This window comes from Orycteropus afer, unplaced genomic scaffold (assembly GCF_000298275.1).
Source record: "Orycteropus afer afer isolate SDZICR_OR568_19922 unplaced genomic scaffold, OryAfe1.0 scaffold00292, whole genome shotgun sequence".
Taxonomy (NCBI): Eukaryota; Metazoa; Chordata; class Mammalia; order Tubulidentata; family Orycteropodidae; genus Orycteropus; species Orycteropus afer.
The window spans coordinates 673540-694404 of record NW_006921879.1 but is presented as its reverse complement, the minus strand read 5'-3'; the positions used below and the strand labels follow the sequence as shown (position 1 = coordinate 694404).

At 41.3% G+C, this 20865-nt stretch overlaps 1 protein-coding gene across 1 annotated transcript; it reads right to left on the bottom strand.

Moving 5' to 3' along the window:
* Window positions 1-11052: 11052 nt before the first annotated feature.
* Window positions 11053-19262, bottom strand: LOC103205812 (purine nucleoside phosphorylase). The gene is made up of 6 exons (XM_007951223.1): window positions 19252-19262; window positions 15085-15254; window positions 12685-12788; window positions 12305-12480; window positions 12001-12191; window positions 11053-11270 (listed from the first exon to the last, which is right to left on the bottom strand). Exons 1-6 carry the CDS (start codon window positions 19260-19262, stop codon window positions 11053-11055), a joined length of 870 nt encoding a protein of 289 aa, XP_007949414.1.
* Window positions 19263-20865: the final 1603 nt, after the last annotated feature.

Below are 20865 nucleotides of genomic sequence, written 5' to 3'. Positions count from 1 at the left end.
TCAAACGGACTCTCTTAGAAACAAAAGATAATTATGAAACGCTGAGGCCTATTCACAAGGAGAGAGACAATGCAAATCTAAGCCAAATCAAATTTAGAACAAGGAACGGCATGGAACCAACAGCCCATCCCCCTCTCCCCCTTGCTCTAAAGGGCAACAGAAACCATTGTTTCTGTCTCCATTCTTCCCTGTTAGTAATCAACAAACTAAGAAACGACACAACAACAACAAAAAAAAAATTAAAGACATTATTCTTCCTCTGCTTCTAAAAACTTGAGCTGACAGACAGATAGGTGTCTCCGACAGCATTAACCTAATTCATCAAGAAAGCACACTAATTATCGAGGTTTTTACCTTGGAGCTCTCCAAGATATAGTAAGTTAAAATGAAATAACAAGATACAGAACAGTACATACACGTGCTAACTTTTGTGTATAATAGTAAGAGAAGGAAAGAAAACAAAAGGATGTGTATTTTTATTTCCTTATATTTTCATAAGTCCTAGAAAAGCTAATGAAAGTGGTTCCCTGTAGGATGGGGAAGGAGAGGGTAGATGGAGGACAGGACGAAGATGAGACTTTTCACTGTATACTTTTACGTTGCTTAATTTTATATATATATATATATATATATATATATATATATATGGAAAAATACGCAACAAAAAACATATGACAACAACAATTTCTGCAGCTACAATTCACAGACACTGATACTCTTCAAGTTTGTGCAGCTGCTCTTGCTATCTTTTTCCAAATCATCCCACCCCTATGAACATAAACCCATTGCACCTTTTGTTGCTTAACTTTTTATGTATATGAGTATATCACCTATTTCAAGATTTTCACTAAAAAAAGAGAAAGAGGAACTACTAACTTGACCTCAATGTGTTTTCATTTCTAGATTGCTTGTGCTTTTTGCCTTTATATTTTACTTTGTAACAGCTTATTCTTTTACTTTTCTTGTACATCTTTTAGCCTATTCTTTTAAACACCGAAAAAGCCCTTGAGCAAATTCTGACTAAAAATTTAGATGCTCATCATTAAATTAAAAAAAAAAAAAACTATTAGAAAAATGGAAGTAATTTTTAATATTCTGTCTTAAACCGAGAGACAATATCATATTCAAAGCCAAGAAAGTAGAGGAATTTCCACTATAATCAAGAACAAAGCAAGGATGTTTCCTATTATTTTTATTATTTAACAACGTTCTAGAATTTCTGTCCAAAGCTTTATGTCATAAAATAAAAATAAGAGCTATAACTCAGGAAATAAGTGACGCAAGTATCAGTATTTGCAGACAAAATGATTATGTAACTATAACTTAAGAAAATCAGTTGAAAAACTAGTGGAATTTATTTTGAAAAATACAGTAAAATGGCTATGTACAAAGTAAATATATAAAAATAATAGCTTCTCTGTGTGTTATTGATAATCAAGAAATAAAAATGTGAATTCCTTTCCTTTTAAACTTTGTATTCTTAATTTCTCATTTTGAAATAATTTTAAGTATGCAAAAAGTTGTTGCAAAAATAGTACAAACAATTTCCATACCCTCATCAACCAGCTTACCCAAATGTTAATGCTTTACATTGCCACAGGACAATTATTAACACCAGAAAATTAAACACTGATACAACTGTAAATACATTATCAACTAATATGTTTCTATTTCTTTTTAACTAATCTATTGACTTCATTCAAATTGCATAAATTGTCTCACTAATGATCTTTTCCTGGACATCCAAACCAAGGTCACACATTGAGTTTGGTTTTGTTTCCCTCAGTCGTTCTTTGTGTTTTGTGACTTTGACACTACTGAAGAGTAAACCAAAAACCAAACTCACTGCCATCGAGTCGGATCCAACTCACAGCGATCCCTCCGGAGGTAGATCACCCCATCTTCCTTCCAAGGAGTGGCTGGTGGTTTTGAACCTCCAGCCCTCTGGTTAGCAGTTAAACGTCTTAGGCACTAAGCCACCAGAGCTCCTTATTAAAGAGTATTGGTCAGTTATTTTGTAGAAAGTTCCTTGACTTGGGTTTTCCTGATGTTTCCTTATGATCAACTTCAGGTGTACCTTGTCAGGAATAACACAGAAATCATGTTATACCCTTCTTGGTGCATCATACCAGGAGGTACATAAGGTTGATTTGCCTCATCATTGGTGATGCATATTTTGATCACTTGGGTAAGGTGATGTCTGCCAGATTTCTCCACTGTAAAGTTACTATTTTTGCTCTTAATAAATATCTTGTCATAATAAATAATAAATATTTATAATATCTTGTCATAATAAATATCTTGTGAGGAGACAATTTTGAGACTATGCAAATATCTTGTTCCTCATCATACTTCGACCCACTAGTTTTATAATCCATTGATTCTTTTTTTTTTTTTTTTAATTGTGATTTGGGTGAAGGTTTACAGAGCAACTTCATTTTCCATATAGCAGTTCATACACATTTTGTTTCATGACATTGACTGCAATTCCCCACAATGGAACAGCTCTCTTCCCACTTCCTCCCTCCTCTCTTCCCACTTAACTCTTCCCTTTGTCCTTCTTTCTCCTGCATTCCTGCCTCCTGAGCTATCTCCAGTGCAAATACTGCCATTCTGCTCTCCCATGGTCGCGTAGTGCCTAAGGCATTTTGACTGCTAACCAGAAAGCTGACAGTTCAAACCCACCAGTCAAGGTTGGGCAATGTACTTCTGTAGTGATACTGCCTCAGAAACCCAAGGACAGGTTGCCATGAGTCAGCTCTGACTCAATGGCAATGCATTTGGTTTTTTGGTTTGGTTCTCGCATGATTGGTAGTTCTAAAGAGTGTATCTACCTGATGTAAATATTCACCCTATATGCCTATCTATTGTTTGGCTGGAAGCCACCACATTGAGTTCAATTCCAGACCTGAAGGGTATTAGGGGCCATTGTGTCAAGGGTCTCAGCAGGCCCTATCAAACCATTAAACCTGGTCTTTTTTATGACTTTGAGTTTTTTTCCACATTGTGCTCTCACTCTATCCAGGATCTAGAATCCATTGATTATTGCCTGAAGCAGTTATTGTTCATATTTTCCAAGTGGTAACTTTCTATTTCTATCATCCCTTCTATCTTTATTCATTGGAATTCTACGGCAACAAGGAGTTGTCCCTTTTCTCCATTTATTTATGCAATGATTTATCAATGCCTGTATGGATTCATAGATATGAGAATTTCTTCCTAAAAGTGATAAAGACATAAAATAAATATATAGGAATATTCTTAAACCTCACCAGAAACCCAAGATCTTCATTTAAACAAATAAGAAAATTATAAAATGTTATTTAAAAATATAGAAAGACAGTTTGCAAAAATTGGAAAGAGAGCTTATGTTCCTAAAGATCTTGATTTACATCAAATATATTTATAAATTTAATAAAATTTCATTCAAAATCCCAAAAGGATTTTTTAGGGACTTAATAAAGTGATTCTAAAGTTCATCTGAAAAACATATTATCAAAAACATCTCAACTTTTTTTTTTTTTTTTTAATCATAGCAAGGGGGGAAAAGGGAGGATGTCCTAGTAGAAATTAAAATTCATTCTAAAACCACAAATATTAACACAGCACAGCATGGGCTCATGGTTCCAGAGATAAGTCAATGAGACAGAACATATAGTCCTGAAACAGACTATAGTAGCTATAATTTAATACATAATAAAGAAAGTATTAAATACTAATGGGAAAAAGATAGATTGCTCAATAAATGATCTTGGGAAAACTGACCAATTGGAAGGTGGGATTGGATCTTATCTCTAACCAAGATTGGTGGTGGGAAGAATCTTGTATATGACTAAGCTTGTTATTACCTTCCATCTAGCACCTCACTTCATGGCAACCCCATGCACGAGAAGGAAACAAGGCCCAGTCCTGCACCATATCCTTGATTGGTTGCAGATAAGATAGCTGTGATCTATAGAGTTTTCAAAGGCTGATTTTCAGAAGTAGATCCCTAGGCCTTTTGTCATGGTTCATATTAGCCTGGAAGCTCTGCTGAAACATGATCAGTATTATAGCAATACCCAAACCTCCACTGACAGGCAAGTGGTGGCTGTGCTTGAAATCCATTGGCTGGGATTTGAACACATGTACTGCCTCAGAAACCCAAGGAGGGGTTGCTATGAGTCAGATCTGACTCGATGGCAGTGAGTTCGGTTTGATTTTCCCACAAGGAAGGGGAGAGTTCTACCACTGAACCTCCTTCTAACTAAAGATGCATTAAAAACATGAATATTTAATAATGAATACATTAAAATGCAAGAAGAAAGGTTACATGAATATTTTTCTAATCCTTAAATGGCATGAAGTTTTTATACATAAAAACAAAAAATCAGCAATCAACCCTAGGACACGATGGCCCTTGAGACCAGAAGAACCGGATGGTGCCCAGTTACCAATGCCAACCACTCAGGAAAGGATCAAATCTGGAGATCTGGGATAGAGTGGGAGGGAAAACGTGGAACAAAATCCAAAAACTCAATAATGATCACAATTACTGGTCAGACGAAATCTGGTGAGACTCCCAATACTATGGCCCTGAAATACATTCGGTGCCTGGAATAAAACTCACCCCCAGGGGCGAGCTCTCAGCCCAATGGTTAGCAAGATGCACACGCAGACCACTCACTCAACCCATGATGCCGCACCCACACACTCAATGGTAATACATCTCCTAAAGCAATAAACCATGGGACACCAAAGGACCAACATTCAAACTGAGGAAATGCAGGACAAACAGGAGTGCATAATTATGAGGGGCACAGAGGGAGTGTTGCAGGGTAGGGAGGGGAGGAGATTGGGTTAGGGTTGGACATGGCAAATGGGGAATGAAAGTAAATGTATGCGTGACTTTGAATGTCAAACAAGCTCTTAAAAAAAAAATCAATATACTTTTTGGAAAAAATAAGTTTCCAAAAGAAAAGAAATCATAAAGAAAATGAAACCAAAGGGGAAATTTACCTATAATATTACATGCTCATCATGTCTTTTTTTGGAAAGCTCTTATAAGTCAATGATACTCCAATATAAAAATAAGCAAGGGAAATGAAGAGTTCCTCTGAGAATACAAATGACCAATAAATACAAGAAAAAAAAAAAAAAGCTCAACCTAATTAGTAATAAAAATGCAAACTACAACTTTAAAACACCATTTTGTGCAACAAATTGACAAAGATAGTAAATATTCAAAATCCCTCATTGCTAGTCAGTACGCAGCAAGATGGCAAACTCTCTGGCTGTTGGAGGTGATGAGAATTGGCTCAATTTTCTTTGGAAAATAACCTGGCAATCTGTATCACAAGATTTATAAGTGTTCACATTCTTTGATCCATAAATTTGATTCCTAGGAATCGGTTCTAAGGAATTAATGCAGACAAAAAGTTATGTATAAAAATGTTCATCTCAATATTGAAAATAAAATAAACACTCTACAATGTGCACAGATTTACAATGCTTCTAAGGAATTCTTAAAAACATGTAGAACAGCTTATGATATAATATCAAAGGATCCACAATCTTAACAATATAACGTAGACAAATATTCATCAATGGAATAAAGACAGGAAGGCAATACTTTCTATCTTTGGGTGGTGAGACTATTCACTTTCTCTTTAATTCTTTTCTACGTTTTCCAGATGTTCTAAAATGAGGGTATACCAATGCTATAATCTGAAAGAAAAGGCTCAATATATATTTTTGTAAAAATATTAGTAATCATGAGTCTGCAGAGACTGCAACTACTGTTTGGTGCATCTTTATCATTTTATGGAAGGAAAATAGGCCCAGAAAGTTTTTTTTATAACTCATCCAAAATCACAGTTTGTGACAGAGCCAGGATTAAAAATCAGATTTCTAGTCACACAGACCATGTTTTGTTCTTTTTGTTCTGTGCCAACATTGCTATTAAAAGTTTAAATAAAATTTTCTCAAGTCAGATATGATCTCTTCAGGGACTGAAGTACCCTCATTTCTTCCTCCATTGCTGGTATTAGTAAGGACATGGGAAGATGGGTAAGAGATGAAGTACTCAGGATGATTACATTTTCCCTAGATGTCAGAAGAAATGTGTGAAAACCTTGGAGAGGTCCATCTCCACCTCTCAAGTTATCCATTCTACCCTTTTATTGCACCACAACGGTCCCCTGTGTGAACTTTCTCGTGATAGATAGATCCCAGAGTTCCTCACTATTTCCACTGCAAAAGTAACTGGGTAACAAGCTATCAGCCCCTAAACACTCCACCGACAAAATAATTTTTGGTTAAATCTGCTGCACTATACAGTTAATTTTGGGTGAAACTAATCCTACAACAAAACAAGCCTCCCTGTTTTCAGTCAGTCCTGCTGATGTCATGGAGTTAATACCAACTCATGGCAACCTCACGTGTTACACAGTAGAACTGCCCCATAGGGTTTTCTTGGCCGCACTCTTTACAGAAGCAGATCACCATGCTTTTCTTCTGTGGCACCACTGAGTGAGTCTGAACCACCAACCTTTAGATTAATAGGCAAGTCCAAACTGTTTGCACCACAAAGGACTCTAATCCTGACTTAAACTCACCAAAATACTAGTGTGATTTTCTTCTGCCAGTCCTTAGTTAAAACACCTTCCATGGCTAGTCATCTTGACTAGATAAGGTTCTTACTCATCAACTTGGGAGAATCAGAGCCCTAAACACTTCAGTATCTCTCCACCTTATGTCCCACTACTCCCATTTGTGATATTTTCAATTTAATCATTGCAATCTATTAGACAATTAAACATTCTGGACTTTGCTTGCATGTTGTGCTTTCTGCTATATTCTCTCCATCTATCTTTTGTCTAAAGTCTAATTCAAGTTTCATCAATCCTTCTCCTGTCCCCTATCCCTAGTGTTGGTTCTCTTCTCTGAACTCCGACAGGAGTATGTGCTACAGCACATACTATCATTTGACACCTAACATATGCTATTTTTGATATGCTGTTCCTTTTTAGTCCTTTTTGGTCCCACTCTCACAGTTCAGTAGAAAAAGTTGACTTCTAAACAATGACAACATATGAAAGACTAAAAGCTAGGCATAGAGGCCATGACTACTTCAGCCAAGTTACTTATCTTATCTCCAATCCAGATTGCAAGTACTTTTTGATGCATTAGGTTTGGCTGAGTTGATCAGTGCTTTGAAATTGAAGACACTTGATACAAATTGAAAACATTTTAGGTATGCATGCTTTCTCTACCAAAACCATACCCTTTCAAATATAGCGTTCTAGTTAATTCACTTACAATTAATACTTATTACCTAGAATTAAATGTCCATCACTTGCTTATAACTACTTTTCCTTGTCATACCACTTGGTTTACACTACCAAAAAAACCAACCAAACCAAACTCACAGCCATCGAGTCAGATCCGACTCATAGCAACCCTTCCTTGGGTTTCCAAGCCAGTATCTGTACGGAAGTAGCTTGCCTGATCTTCCTTCTGAGGAGTGGCTGATGTGTTTGAACCACCAGCCTTCTGGTTAGCAGCCAAATACCTTAGGCACTATGCCATCAGTTTGCACTCTTGTTGTTGTTATGTGCCGTCGAGTTGGACGCAACTCATAGCGACCCCTCCTTGGGTTTCCGAGGCAGTATCACTACGGAAGTAGATTGCCCCATCTTCCTTCCGAGGAGTGGCTGGTGGGTTTGAACCCGCCAGCCTTCTGGTTAGCAGTCAAGCACCTTAGGCTCTATGCTACCAGAACTCAGGAAAAGCTAATTCTTTTTGTTACACTAAAATATTTTTAATGGCCTTACATGAATATGGTAATAAACACTTGCATAAAGTAGGTAAGTCCTGCTTTTTTGTTGTTGTGTGCTGTCTAGTTAATTGCTACTTACAACAACCTTACAGGACAGAGTACAACTGCTCCATATGGTTTCCTAGACTTAAACTTAGATCTAAGCATTTAGAAACTCTGGTAATTAGAATATCAAATGTATAATCTTTTGCTTAAAGATAGTATTCTACCATGAAACACAGAATCCTCTAGAGATTACCTATTTACTGCGTTTAAAAAATTAGAAGTGTCCTTAAATATTCCACTCAAGTCTCTCCAGGACATAATTTTCAGGAGGCACCATTTGTCTTACCAAGAGGCAGAGCAGGGGTAGGTAAGTCAAGGACCAAATGTAGCCCTCCTCCAACCTCCAAATACCTTTTTATCCATGTCCCTCTAGAGCCCTTAATGTCCTCTGTTCCTATTACACCAGTGGTGGCAATGATCCAAGAAGATGCCTAGTACTTTTCACAGTTCTCTGTTTTCACTCATCCTGGTGTGAAATTCTAGTCTTCTCTTCTAATGATTCAACACTAAGCTGAGAAGTTTCTAAGAAACTTTCTGTAACCAAGCCAATCCTGCCCAGTGTATATAATTAGTCTTTCCTTCCCCCACCTCAAAAAAAAGCAACTCACTGCCATCAAGTCAATTCCAATTCACAGTGACCTCCATTGGGTTTCCAAGGCTGTAAATCTTTATGGAAGTAGATTGCCCCATCTCGCTTCCATGGAGTGGCTGATAAGTTTGAACTGCTGAGCTTCTAGTTAGCAGCCAAATGTCCTACCCACTTCGCCACCAAAGTTTCTTAGTTTCTCCTTTGTGCTCCCACAATATGTGACTTATATCTATTTTATACTGACTTGATTAAAGAGAAATGTCTACAAGCCATTCCTTTAGATGAATAATCTTTACTTATGTGTATACCAAAAGGACACACAGTACTTCCCTCTAAGCCAGCTCTTATAACAGCTCAAAAGCCAAAACCAAACTCACTGCCGTTGAGTCAGATCCAACTTATAATGGGCCCTTCCTTGGGTTTCTGAGGCAGTATCCCTACGGAAGTAGATTGCCCAACCTTCCCTCCATGGAGTGGCTGGTGGGTTTGAACCGCCAGCCTTCTAGTTAGCAGTCAAATAGATGCTTTAGGCACTATGCCACCAGAGCTCCTACAACAGCCAACTCTGAGACAATTAACGGATGCTAGCAGATTGCCTACAGGTCCTGGAAGTGGGTGGAGGTACAAAAAATTAATGAAAGGAAGAGCGATGACAGGGCAACTCCAGAATTATTTCCTTTGTTCTAGGCTCAGAAAAGTAGGCTAGTTGCCAAACAAAGGATGATTTGAAAAAGTACTCAAAGGCTTTCTGTCCAAAATACATTCTTCATGTTATATCACTAATAACCAAAATATCACCACTGTTAAGAGACTTATCCAGCACTATCCTTCCTTAAAAGGCAAGTAGACCCAGGAAGGGAGTGTAGTAGACTGTTTTCAAACATGCCAGCTAGCTAAATCAAATTGATAAGCAAAAGTAGTGCAGCGAGCCAACAAAGGCCTAGATGCAGTATCCTGGAGAGGTTCTGAGCAAGCAAAAAGTAAAAATAAGACTTGCTAGAAGCAAACAGTGGAAGGGTAGGAGGTGCTCAATGAGAAAAACTGGATATGAATCAACTACAGAGTTTTGCCTGGGGCTGACAGAAATCTAATCAGCAGTGGGATGGTTGGCATCAGAAAAAGGGGTACTCACCACTGCATTGTCAGAAAGGAATGGAGTATGTTTGCCACCAACTACAGCAAAAGTTAGAGAAGGAAAGCAAGAGGAAGTGAGATTAGGGTCTGTTATGAATTGAATTGTGTACCGCCCCCCAAAAACATAATGTTGTAAATACTAACTTATATGCCTATGATTATAATCCCATTTGGGAATGAGTTGTCTGTTTTGTTAATCAAGCAGGATTAGTAGAGGGTGTGTCTCAAGTCAATTTCTTTTGAGTTAGAAAAGAGATTAAACTAGCAAACTCACAAACAGATGGGGGAAGAGAGATGCCAAGCCACAAGATGATCTCCCAATTGCAGAAGCTAAGTGACAAGGACCTTCCTCCAGAGCCAAAAGAAACAGAAAGCCTTCTCCTGGAACCAGCATCCTAACTTTAGATTTCCTGAACTGTGAGAAAATAAATTTGTTTGTTAAACCACCCACTTGTGGTATTTCTGTTATAGCAGCACTAGACAACTAAGACATGGACTTAACAAGGAAGTGATGACTAAGGAGAAGAAGCTGAGATCAGCAAACTAAGTCATGAGAGTAGACAGAGAACAAGGAGCTCTGGTAGCATAGTGCCTAATGCTTTTGGCTTCTAACCAGAAGGTCGCAGGTTCAAACCCACCAGTATGGAAGGAAGACTGGGTGATCTACTTCTGTAAAGATTTACCACCTCAGAAACCCAAAGGGGGTTGCTATGAGTCGGAATCAACTCCATGCCAGTGAGTTTGGTTTGGTATGGTTTAGACAGAGAATGAAACAATCAGAAGTCAAGAGACAGAGGTAACAATGGGTTGAGGGAAGTCAAAGCATCATTTAAGGAGAAGCTAGCTCTCTCCTCCTTCTCATCATCTCTTTCATCATCTTTCCTTAAGTCTTTGTCATTTTGCCTTTCTTTCATTCACATACCACATTTATTTAAGATCTTAGCTACTTGTTTGAGAAACACATAGAGTCACAAAGGACTTAGGGTTTTACAGCCTTTCCTGCAATCTTGGCAAAATAAAATAAAACAGAACAAAAATTGAAAAAATGATGCATCTTTCTTTTTATTCTCAAAATATGATGGTGCTAAAAATTATAAAGAGGTATTAGGTTGGTCCTCACATGGTCTCCAGTGCTATGGGGGTGGCAGAACTCAGCCCCCAGGAATGTGAGAGCATTATCTCAAAAAGCTGGCAGTAGCTACTACACTAAGTTTGAAAGCCCAAGTCAAATCCTGGCCATATCCATGGATGTGTGGTAGGCATGGGACCCAGTCTGGGGAAGAATGGGGATGCTTTCAGAAGACACATGAGCAAAAAAGAACCTGGCACCAGAAGGGTCTAGTGGGAAAAGTGGGGAAGGTAAATTCTCCTTTCCTTTCTGCTACCACCTAAGGGCAAGGTAGGTGACCCCAGCAAAGGGCCAAAGTAGGTAGCTGCTATTTGGATCCCATATGGCAGAGGCTGGTCAACTGGCATTGCAAGGGGGTGGAATGCTAGACATAAGACTGCAGACAAATTGTTCCAGTTTCTGTGCAGCTTTTTTTCCAGCTTCTAGTACTTCCTCATGATTGGCCTTTTCCAGGCTCTCATAATTCATGATGACCTTGTTAGTGATGAGTGAGAAGCCAAAGACTCGAAGTCCACAGTGCCGTGCAACTATGACTTCTGGAACTGTGCTCATACCTGGTGGGCAGAAAGATGGAAACTAATTGTCAGGATCCTCAAATCACTCCTTTCCTCAACCTTTAGCCTCACCGCTATTCATTCATTACCAGATCAGAGTTGAAAATCTCAAAGTCTCCTCAAAATTCCAAATTATCAGCTATACTATCACATTGAGTATTGTTGCATACTGATTAAAATTAAGTGGCACTTCGGAGGGCCTTACACATTTTTTATAAATAATGTAATGTAATATTGTGTGATTAAATTTATGGTAATTATGGTAAAAAGGCCTGGTGATCTACTTCTAAAAGACCTTAGCCATGGAGTCATGTCACCACCTATGGAGTACAGTTCTACTCTGAACTCCATGGAGTTGCCATGAGCAGAATCTATGGTAAACTGGCTTAGTTTTTTGGTTTGGTTCCAGTGACACAATGTTTTCCTCAGGCCAGTGATACTGAAGGTGGGCATATGATACCTGTTAGAATAATCCTTAGAAATAATCAAGTCATATTCAGGCTTAGTAGCATTGATTTTTACTTTCACATAGGTTTTATATGCAATTGTTAAAGCCCTTGGTGTTTGGTGTTCTCTTTATTATCTTCCTAGAATAAATGTCAGGTCAATTCAATCTCCTTTAAATCAGATTCTTGTTCTACCCTGGAGGTCTGTAATCCCATACTTGTCCCAATTCCTGTTTTATGAGACTGCTCCCTGGTCAAGCCTCCAGCCAAGTTCCCCTTCTCACCAACAGCATCTGCCCCCAGCATATGCAGGAGATGAGACTCTGCCACAGTCTCAAAGTTAGGGCCTGCCAACATCACATAGGTGCCTTCCTGTAGTTCTCGCTGTTCCCCCATTTGTTTCCAGTTACTGTGGGCCATCTGCCTCAGATGTCGGTCATACGCATCAGACATGGGGGGGAAACGAACTCCAAATCTAAGGCACAGGTTAGAAGATCACATCAGATTAATGAAATACAGTGAGCTCTCTAGGAACTCTTAAATAAATCCTCAAGCCCCACTCATCTGTAAAGGAGCAAGATAACGCACCTTTCCTCATTGGGGCCTCTGAGAGGATTCTGACCAGAGAAACCAGGCATGTTGATATGATCACGGATCAGCATGATATCTCCAACCTCAAACTGGGGGTTGAGCCCTCCAGCTGCATTGGTGACCACTAAGGTGTCCACACCCAGAAGGTGAAAAACTCTCACTGGAAATGTGACCTTCAAAGCAAAAGAACAGAAAAGGGTTCAAAACCTCACCAATCCAGCCACACAAGACACATACATGATACACATAACAGAAGGAGAGAAGACCAAAAATCTACCTAGTGCAGATAGTTAGATAATGAAATAGGAATTAAGAAAGACTAGTCTTGTGATTTTCTCCCTTTTCTCCCAGATCCAACCAGGCTTATGCCCATTTACCTTCCGGAGTGAGTAGCCTTCATACAAGTGGAATCTGCCCTGCATCACCACACAGGCTCTGCCATTCAGGAACCCAAACACCAGCTGACCAGCATGTCCTGGAACTGTACACAATAAAGAGGGAAATGAATGGGATGTTGCCTTCTTGCAACACATATCCATTCAGTATTTACTATGGTCTACTCAATGTGCTCAACATATGAGGGTATGTTGTTGATGTTGTTGTTTGCCATCAAGTCAGCCCCAACTCATAGCGACCCCTCCTTGGGTTTCCGAGGCAGTATCACTACAGAAGTAGATTGCCCAACCTTCCTTCTGAGGAGTGGCTGGTGGGTTTGAACCGCCAGCCTTCTGGTTAGCAGTCAAGTACCTTAGGCACTATGCTACCAGAGCTCCTATATGAGGGTATAATGAAGCAATAAAAGACATTATTGTCTCTGCTTTCAGAAAGTTAAAGTCAGATGGGGGAGACAGGTATGCATCATAATCATACAAATAAGTATATAAGTACAACCTGAGATTAGAGCTACAGGTGAAGAATATTCTTCTATGGGAACATCAAACATCAAAGGAAGGAAGGGAAGGCTTTTTAAAGAAATTTCAAAAGACTGAGAAAGTCATGATGCAAGAGAATAAAAAGTGAGCAAAAACAAAGGGTAATGAGGAAGTAAATGTAGAGCTCTTTTTTAAATTATTGAGCTCTTTTTTCATATTTCAAAACTCTCAAAATACATATTCTTATTTTTGCCCTAGCCAGACAATATGCTTTCATACTCCAGAAATGGAGCTCAAGATCTTCTCTGCTTCCTAAAGAGCAGGTTACTGAACAAGGCAAAAAGGGACTGAGTCTGGACCCTGCATGTCTCCTCCCTTATAACCTGTGGGAATACTTGGCTCCACTGGAGCTTGCAGGGTGCAAAGGTAATTCCCCATTCAGACATAATCACCATCATTACTGTTCCTCTTATCTGTCAATCTTCTGTAATAGGCCTGGCCAACCTACCCTTTAGCAAATGAATGGTCTGGGGAGAGAATTGAGAGATACAGAAACTTATTTGAAAAAAACAAAAAGTAATAGAGCAAAGGTGACACTGATACAGTTCAGTTAGCAAACCCCCTCCAAAATAATTAGTCACTTATCAGTTAGTGCAGTGCCATCTCACTGTGGGTGGAAGTGCCAGATGGAGCCTATATCACTATCATCTCTTCTAGAGAACTATGCCCCATTTCTCTGGGTCTCATTTTTAATGTCTCCTTTCCCAACCCCCTTTGCCACCTTCCTGCTCTCCTCTCCCAGTCTTGGTCCAAAGGGTTTAAAAAATATTTCATAAAATTGTTCAATAAAAATTCACAATATTTTCCCTCCTCAGGGAAAAGAGGAAGATGATAAAAATGAGAAAGTTTAATATAAACAAGGAATAGTTAGTTATATGAAAAATTAATAAACAAACCCAATTAACTACCCTTGTCCTTTGCTTGCCACTATTTTACCTGAAACTTTTCTAAATCTTAGCCTCACAAGTTTTCTAGATGCTACTAAATGCTGTCAGAAATGCTATTCTCAGATGCTATATGAGACATATTCTCCTTATCATATCTTTACTGTGTATAGGAGTCAACATGACCCTTTCCCCTCCCGAAGAGTCAGTCTGAAACATGTATTATCTGTGCATGTGTCTGCAAGAAAACAGCAGTCTGTGTATTCATTTGATGCTGGATATCAGAGCCTTATATTAGTACTGGAGCTATAGTGGAGAATGGAAGGATGACACTAGACAGGGGAAGCCTGACTGTATCCTTTGAGTTTCCAGATACTGCTTTTACCATAAGCTGTAGTCTACAGGAAATAGGAAAAGAGTGTGTGTGTGTGTTGATGATGGCATGTGGGGGGATACCAAAACCAAAACTACTGCTATTAGTTGATTCTGAGTCATAGTGACCCTTTAGGACTGGGTTGAAAGGTCCCATAGGGTTTCTACTGTAAATCTTTACGAAAGCAGATGGTCTCATCTTTCTCTCAAGGAAGTTTGAATACCTTTTGATTAAGAGCCAAATGCTCTAACCGTTATGCCACCAGAGCTCCTTATATGGGAGAAGATGGAGTTATTGTAGAGCTTTGAGTAGGATAAACACAAGAAAAACATCATCATGTAGTCCCACTGACATAAGCATGCCCAGTCTATTAGGGAATCTTGGCCAGGGTAATTTCCTTCTAAGGTCATTCTGACTCATGGTGGGCTTTTATCCTCTCTAGCACATTTGCTTTGGGTTAAACACTGAAGAGTATAACCAGATACTCTAGTAGAGGTCCAACTTAGAAACACTGACATTCACATATTGCATTCCACAGAATCCCATCAACATCCCTTAGTCCCATCCTCCTATCCCTACTGTCAATACCTGTACTTTGGGGAAAGTTGGGTATCTCACTGTAGTCAAAGATCTGGGCCTCAGTTACTTTTGCAGCCAGACCTCCTAATCCAGAACCACAGATCACTGCCACTTGAGGTCGATGGTTGGTGTGTGACAGAAGCCATTCTGCTGTGTTTTGGTAATCTTCATATGTGAATCTAAAAAAAGAAAAATCAAGGTGAGTTCTACCCTCACTCTAAGGACATCACAGAGCAATACTTGATGACTGTCAATGCAGAAAGAATAACAGGAATACTGAGGAAGCAGGGACAAAGAAGCTGACCAAAGAGTTGTCCCAGACAGAAGACTCCCTTCCCTCACTAGATGTCATGTTATGCTCAGTCAACCATACCACCTTTCTCTGATCAGGCCTAAGTGCCTGGTTCAGGACTGAAATAAAACCAACTCTATTCCAAAACCTGGCAAAAGTTAATAAAGTCTGTTTCTGCTACCAGCCCCAACTCTAGTGTTACTACAACTGGCAGGTTTAATATCTAACCTGATGAGAAGGGGGGAGATAGGGAGGGAAAGAACTTGAAATCTACAGAGAACTATAGTGAAAAAAATCAAAACAAGTAGGGTGAAGGGGCTGGGCCTGAGGTGGAAGGCTAGTGAGAGCACTCAGAATGGAATTAAGACCTTTCTTAGGGCAGGGTCAGGAGCTCTGGTGATGCTGTGTGAAGGCATTGGCCTGCTAACCAAAAGATAGGTGGTTTGAATCCATCAACTGCTTCATAGGAAGAAGATGAGGCAATCAACTTCCCTAAAGATTTACGGCCTTGGAAACCCAATGGGGATCACTACAAGTCAGAATCGATTTGACGATGTCAGTGATTTTTTTTTTTTTTTTTTTGGTGTAGGGCAGAGACAATCCCAATATCATCTTCCTTAGTACCCTCCCTCTTCCCCACTCAAGATATAGTTAAGACTAACTACCTTGAGTGCAGGGGCAAACTTAATCGCCTTTTGAACCCTTATCCTCCAATTCCTCCCTTACCCAAATACTAAGGAATTACTAGTGGAAGTCTATATGTCACCCCTAGTTCTTCTGGATCCTTATTTCTGGTATCCCCAGGCCATACAGGCCCATATGGAATTGCAAAGGGTAACTAAAGACCAGAGATGAGATAAGCTACTGCACAAAAAACCAGATACAGTTCACAACACTGGTTGTGAAATGCTGGGGCCGGGCTAGCCACATGTTTCTCAAAAAGCTTGTTAAAAACACATTCTGGGACCAATTTGCACCTCTACAGATTCATAATTCTGGTGAGGGGCCCCAGAACCTGTATTTTTATAATAGTGCTTAGGTAATTCTGACTCAAAAGTCAGGTTTAGGAACTTTGGTCTGTCTTAGTGCTGCTGTAAGAGAAATACCACAAATGGATGGCTTTAACAAACAGGAATTTATTCTTTTATAGATTAGGAAACTGAAAGTCCAAATTCAGAGGGCCAGCTCTAAGGGCTGGGCGAAGGCCCTTCAACCTTGGGCTTTAGCTGTGCCTCTTGTTCCCGGCCCACTGGTGCCTAACTCATGCAGCTGCTGGCTGCTGAGGCTGACCAACCCCCAACTGGCAGGTAAAATGGCATAATCCCCAGATCGGCAGACAGCACAGCAGACCACTGGTTCAAATCCAAAAAATGGGAGCTGAAGACCCAGCCAAATGCAGGATCCAAATGTGCCAAAAAGCTAGAGACTATGCCCAACCATCTCCATACATACTAAAGCAGGCCATACCCTGAAGGTAACTCCCTTTTAACTACTTAGCTGCTCACAGAAGATTCCACCATGGAGGTGATTACAGTCTCATCATGCAGAATGACTACACCCAGCTGCCAAGCCATTCAGAAACACAGCCAAGCTGACACACAACCATAGCTACCACCTTGTCCAAAGTGGAGCAAAATTCAATCTGGATTCTAGCTCCAGTATCGTCTTTTTAAGCAAGTAAACTGTGCCTCAGGTTTTTTCCCCCTTGGGTATAAAGCAAAAACCAAAACCCACAGCCCTTGAGTCAGTGACCCTACAGGACAGATTACAACTGTGCCATAAGGTTCCCAAGTCTATAAATCTTTACAAAAGCAGACTGCCTCCTCTTTCTCCTGTGGAGCACCTGCTGATTTGAACTACTGACCATTTGATTAACCAAGTATTTAACCACTCCACCATCCGGGTTCCCTGACTGGTGTGAAGCAAGGAGATGTAACTGGTCCCACAGATCCTAGAGGTTCAATTTGAAAATGTCTTCCTAACAAAAATTTTGCTAAGAAGCTCCAAAGATCTATGGCTCTGTCATATACAGCTCTTGAAACCTTTTCCTACTTTTCCCAGTGGTTTCCTCCCTGCCATTCTTCATCCTACATGCCCACTCCCATCTTCTCTTTACCAAGGCTCTTCATCCTTCAGGGAGCTCAGATGATGAGATCTAAGGGTATACACTTACCCAGAACCCATACACTACCAGAACCCAGAATTTTCTCACAGTTCCAAGTCAACCCTTCCACACTCATCTAGGAAGCCCAAAGATTAGAAGAGAAAAAATAAGGTGGAACTGGGGTGTGACAGGGCTGAACACAACTAATCAAGTCTCCAGAGGAACTCCAAAAGCAGAGCCGGGAAAACCAGACATGACTCTACAGTACATCTGGCTACCTTCAGGGAAAGGGGTGGGGTGGGGCGCCGCAGGGCAACAGAGTTGAAGCCACAAGTTGGAGAAGAGAAGCAATAAAGCATTAAGATAGAGACATCAGGGGGAATACAGTGAAACAGCATCCCCAAGAGGTGCAGAGGATAAAGAAGTGTGAAGCTGTGGCCACACAATAAATCGAGCCACATAGCTTGTAGACTTTCACGGTGGCTATCAGTCCCCAAAGAGCACCTTAGATTCCAGGGCACTTGGGGATCCCTAGGAGGAGTTCTGGTGGATTAGTGGGTAAGGCATGTGGCTGCTAATCAGAAGGTCGGTGGTTCAAGTCCACCAGCTACTCTGCAAGAGACAGTTGGGGCAATCTACTACTGTAAAGATTTGCAACCTTGGAAACCAGATGGGGGTCAATTGGCTCAGTGGCAGTGGGTTTTTGATTGTTTGTTTGTTTTGTTTTTCTGCTCCCTAGTGTTGGCAGTCGGGGCCAACTCGACGGCACATAACAACAACAACAAGTGTTGGCAGTGTTTTGTTCTGTTGTACATAGGGTCGCTATGAGTCAGAGCTGACCCTTCCACCCTAGGGCACCTAACAACAACAGTATTGGAGACTTGGACTGGGAATTCCAGGACCAAAGCAGAGAAGACTTTTTCTAAGCTGTGGGTTGGGGGGAGTGGGCTGGATCTGTTCCTCAGTTCAATGAATAAAGATTTCCTTCTCCCCTTGGAGACCGTAGTGATGTTGTTGTTGTTGTTATGTGCCGTCGAGTCAGCCCTGACTCATAGCGACCCCTCCTTGGGTTTCCGAGGCAGTATCACTACGGAAGTAGGATTGCCCAACCTTCCTTCCGAGGAGTGGCTGGTGGGTTTGAACCGCCAGCCCTCTGGTTAGCAGTCAAGTGCCTTAGCCACTATGCTACCAGAGCTCCTGGGAAACCCAAGGAGGGGTCGCTATGAGTCGGGTTTGACTCGACGGCACATAACAACAACAACAACAACCTCCAATTTTGAGGCTGGCGCTGGCTGGCGAGGAAGTTGGCCAATTTCTTCTCTGAAGGGAAAACTACGGATTTCAGCACCAAAGCATGTGGAGGGTTTGCCTAGACCCCGGAATAGAAACTGTGATGGGGTGGGCAGATCTCTTCCCCGTGTGTGGAGCAAGGGGCGAGGGAGTATGTCTGACTCTCCGTTTACACCCGTTTCAACATCCGCACGTACGGGTTCCTTTCACGAGTAGACTACAGTGCACCAATAGGTCCCCTTCCTGCTCCGGTTGCGCCACCTCTGCTCGATTCCCCCACGCGCCCTTGCCCGCGCAGGCTGCCCCACTCACTGCTCTGCCGCTTGGCCTCTGACACCGGGCTCCGTGTCAGATTTCTCTGCATCTCCAAGGCACTCGCTCCTTCTCCTAGCCCCCTTGGGCTCAGAGTGCGAGAGTCCCACATCCCAGTGACAGCCATTTCCACCCCCCAGGGGAGTCTGGGGTCCCACGGGCCTGTTGGCTAACTCACTCGTTCTCCATAGTTCCGCCAACGCCCTTGCTTGAGCCTGCCTTCTCCTCTCGGAACCGCTGTGCTCTAGAGAGGTGCTGTCGCCCGGCGTGGTGGACACAGTTAGTGAACAGTTCATTCCACGCTGGCTTATATGCCCAGCCCAGGAGGTCTCAGCCAATGGTAGCTGAGCACGCGGAGGGGACCCGTCTTTATGGCGACACACCCTGATTCAGTCGCTGGTGGCTGGACTGCGAGCCTCATCTTCTCCCAGCCCTGGATCCTTTCCCTCTAGGGACACCTAGCGTTGCAGCTTTGGGCCTATTCCTGTCCAGAGAGCTGGGATTTTCAGCATGGAGGCCTAGGTGGGCAGTCGGTTGGAAGCCCGGAGGAGAGCCCCAAACGGCCTATCTGCGATCCCACTCCGAATTGTGTGTATGCCAAACTGTGAGAAATTTGAAAAGCAAATTTCAAACCTTAAGTGACTCAACCCCAGAATAAAATTTTGTGAGCCTGGGACTGAGGTGACCCCTAAACGAAGAAGACAGGATTGATTCCGGCAATAGTACTCACCTGGGAGTGGCCCTCTGGTGGCGTAGTGCCTAAGGCATTTGGCTGCTACCCAGAAGGCTGGAGGTTCAGACCCCTCAGCCACTCCTCGGAAGGAAGGTTGGGTAATCTGCTTCCGTAGAGATACCGCTTCGGAAACCCACCGAGGGGGTGGATCCGACTCACCGACAGTGCCTTTGGCTGTTTTGGTTTGGAGAGTGGCGCAGTGCCTAAAGCATCTAAGGCATTTGACTGCTCAGCAGAAGGTTGGCTGTTCAAACTCCCCCAGCTGCTCCACTAGATCAGGCAATCTACTTCAGGAAAGAAAGCCTTGGCCAGTGGGAGCTGGTATGCTGAAATCAACTAGATGGAAGTGGGTTTTGTTCTGGGGAAGATTAAAAAAGTTTGAGAAATCACATCAAGAGTCTAAATCGAGCCCCAGATGAGGAGAAGAAAAAGTTTTAGGGGCAAGAATCCATGAAATGGCAGGGATGGGAAGAGGGTGGGCAGGTGCAGGTAATCCTGCGATTTAAACAGTAGTGCATCTAAGCAACCCTTATAACTAGATAAAGACTCCTCACAAGGTGAATATTTCTGTAACAGAATCATGCAATATACTGTCTTTGTAAGAATTCAGCTACTGGTGGGACTATCAAATGATAACCTTTGGTTGGAAATTGGTATGATGATTCCTTAAAAAGCTGGACTTAGAAATACTATTTGATCTAGCAATCCCACTACTAGGTTTACATCCTAAAGAAGTGAGAGCCAGGACAAGAACAGACATATGCACACCCATGTTCACTGGAGCACTATTTACAATAGCAAAGAGATGGAAACAACCTAAATGCCCATCAACAGAAGAATGGATAACCAAACTATGGTACATACACACGAATACTATGCAACACTAAAGAATAATGCAGACTCTACAAAACACCACATAACATAGATGACCTTGGAGGACATTATGCTGAATGAAATAAGTCAATTACAAGAGGACAAATATTGTATTAATCCGCTACTGTAAAAAGTCAAAGAAAGGTTTACATATGGAAGGAAACTTTCTTTGCTGCTTGGGATGGG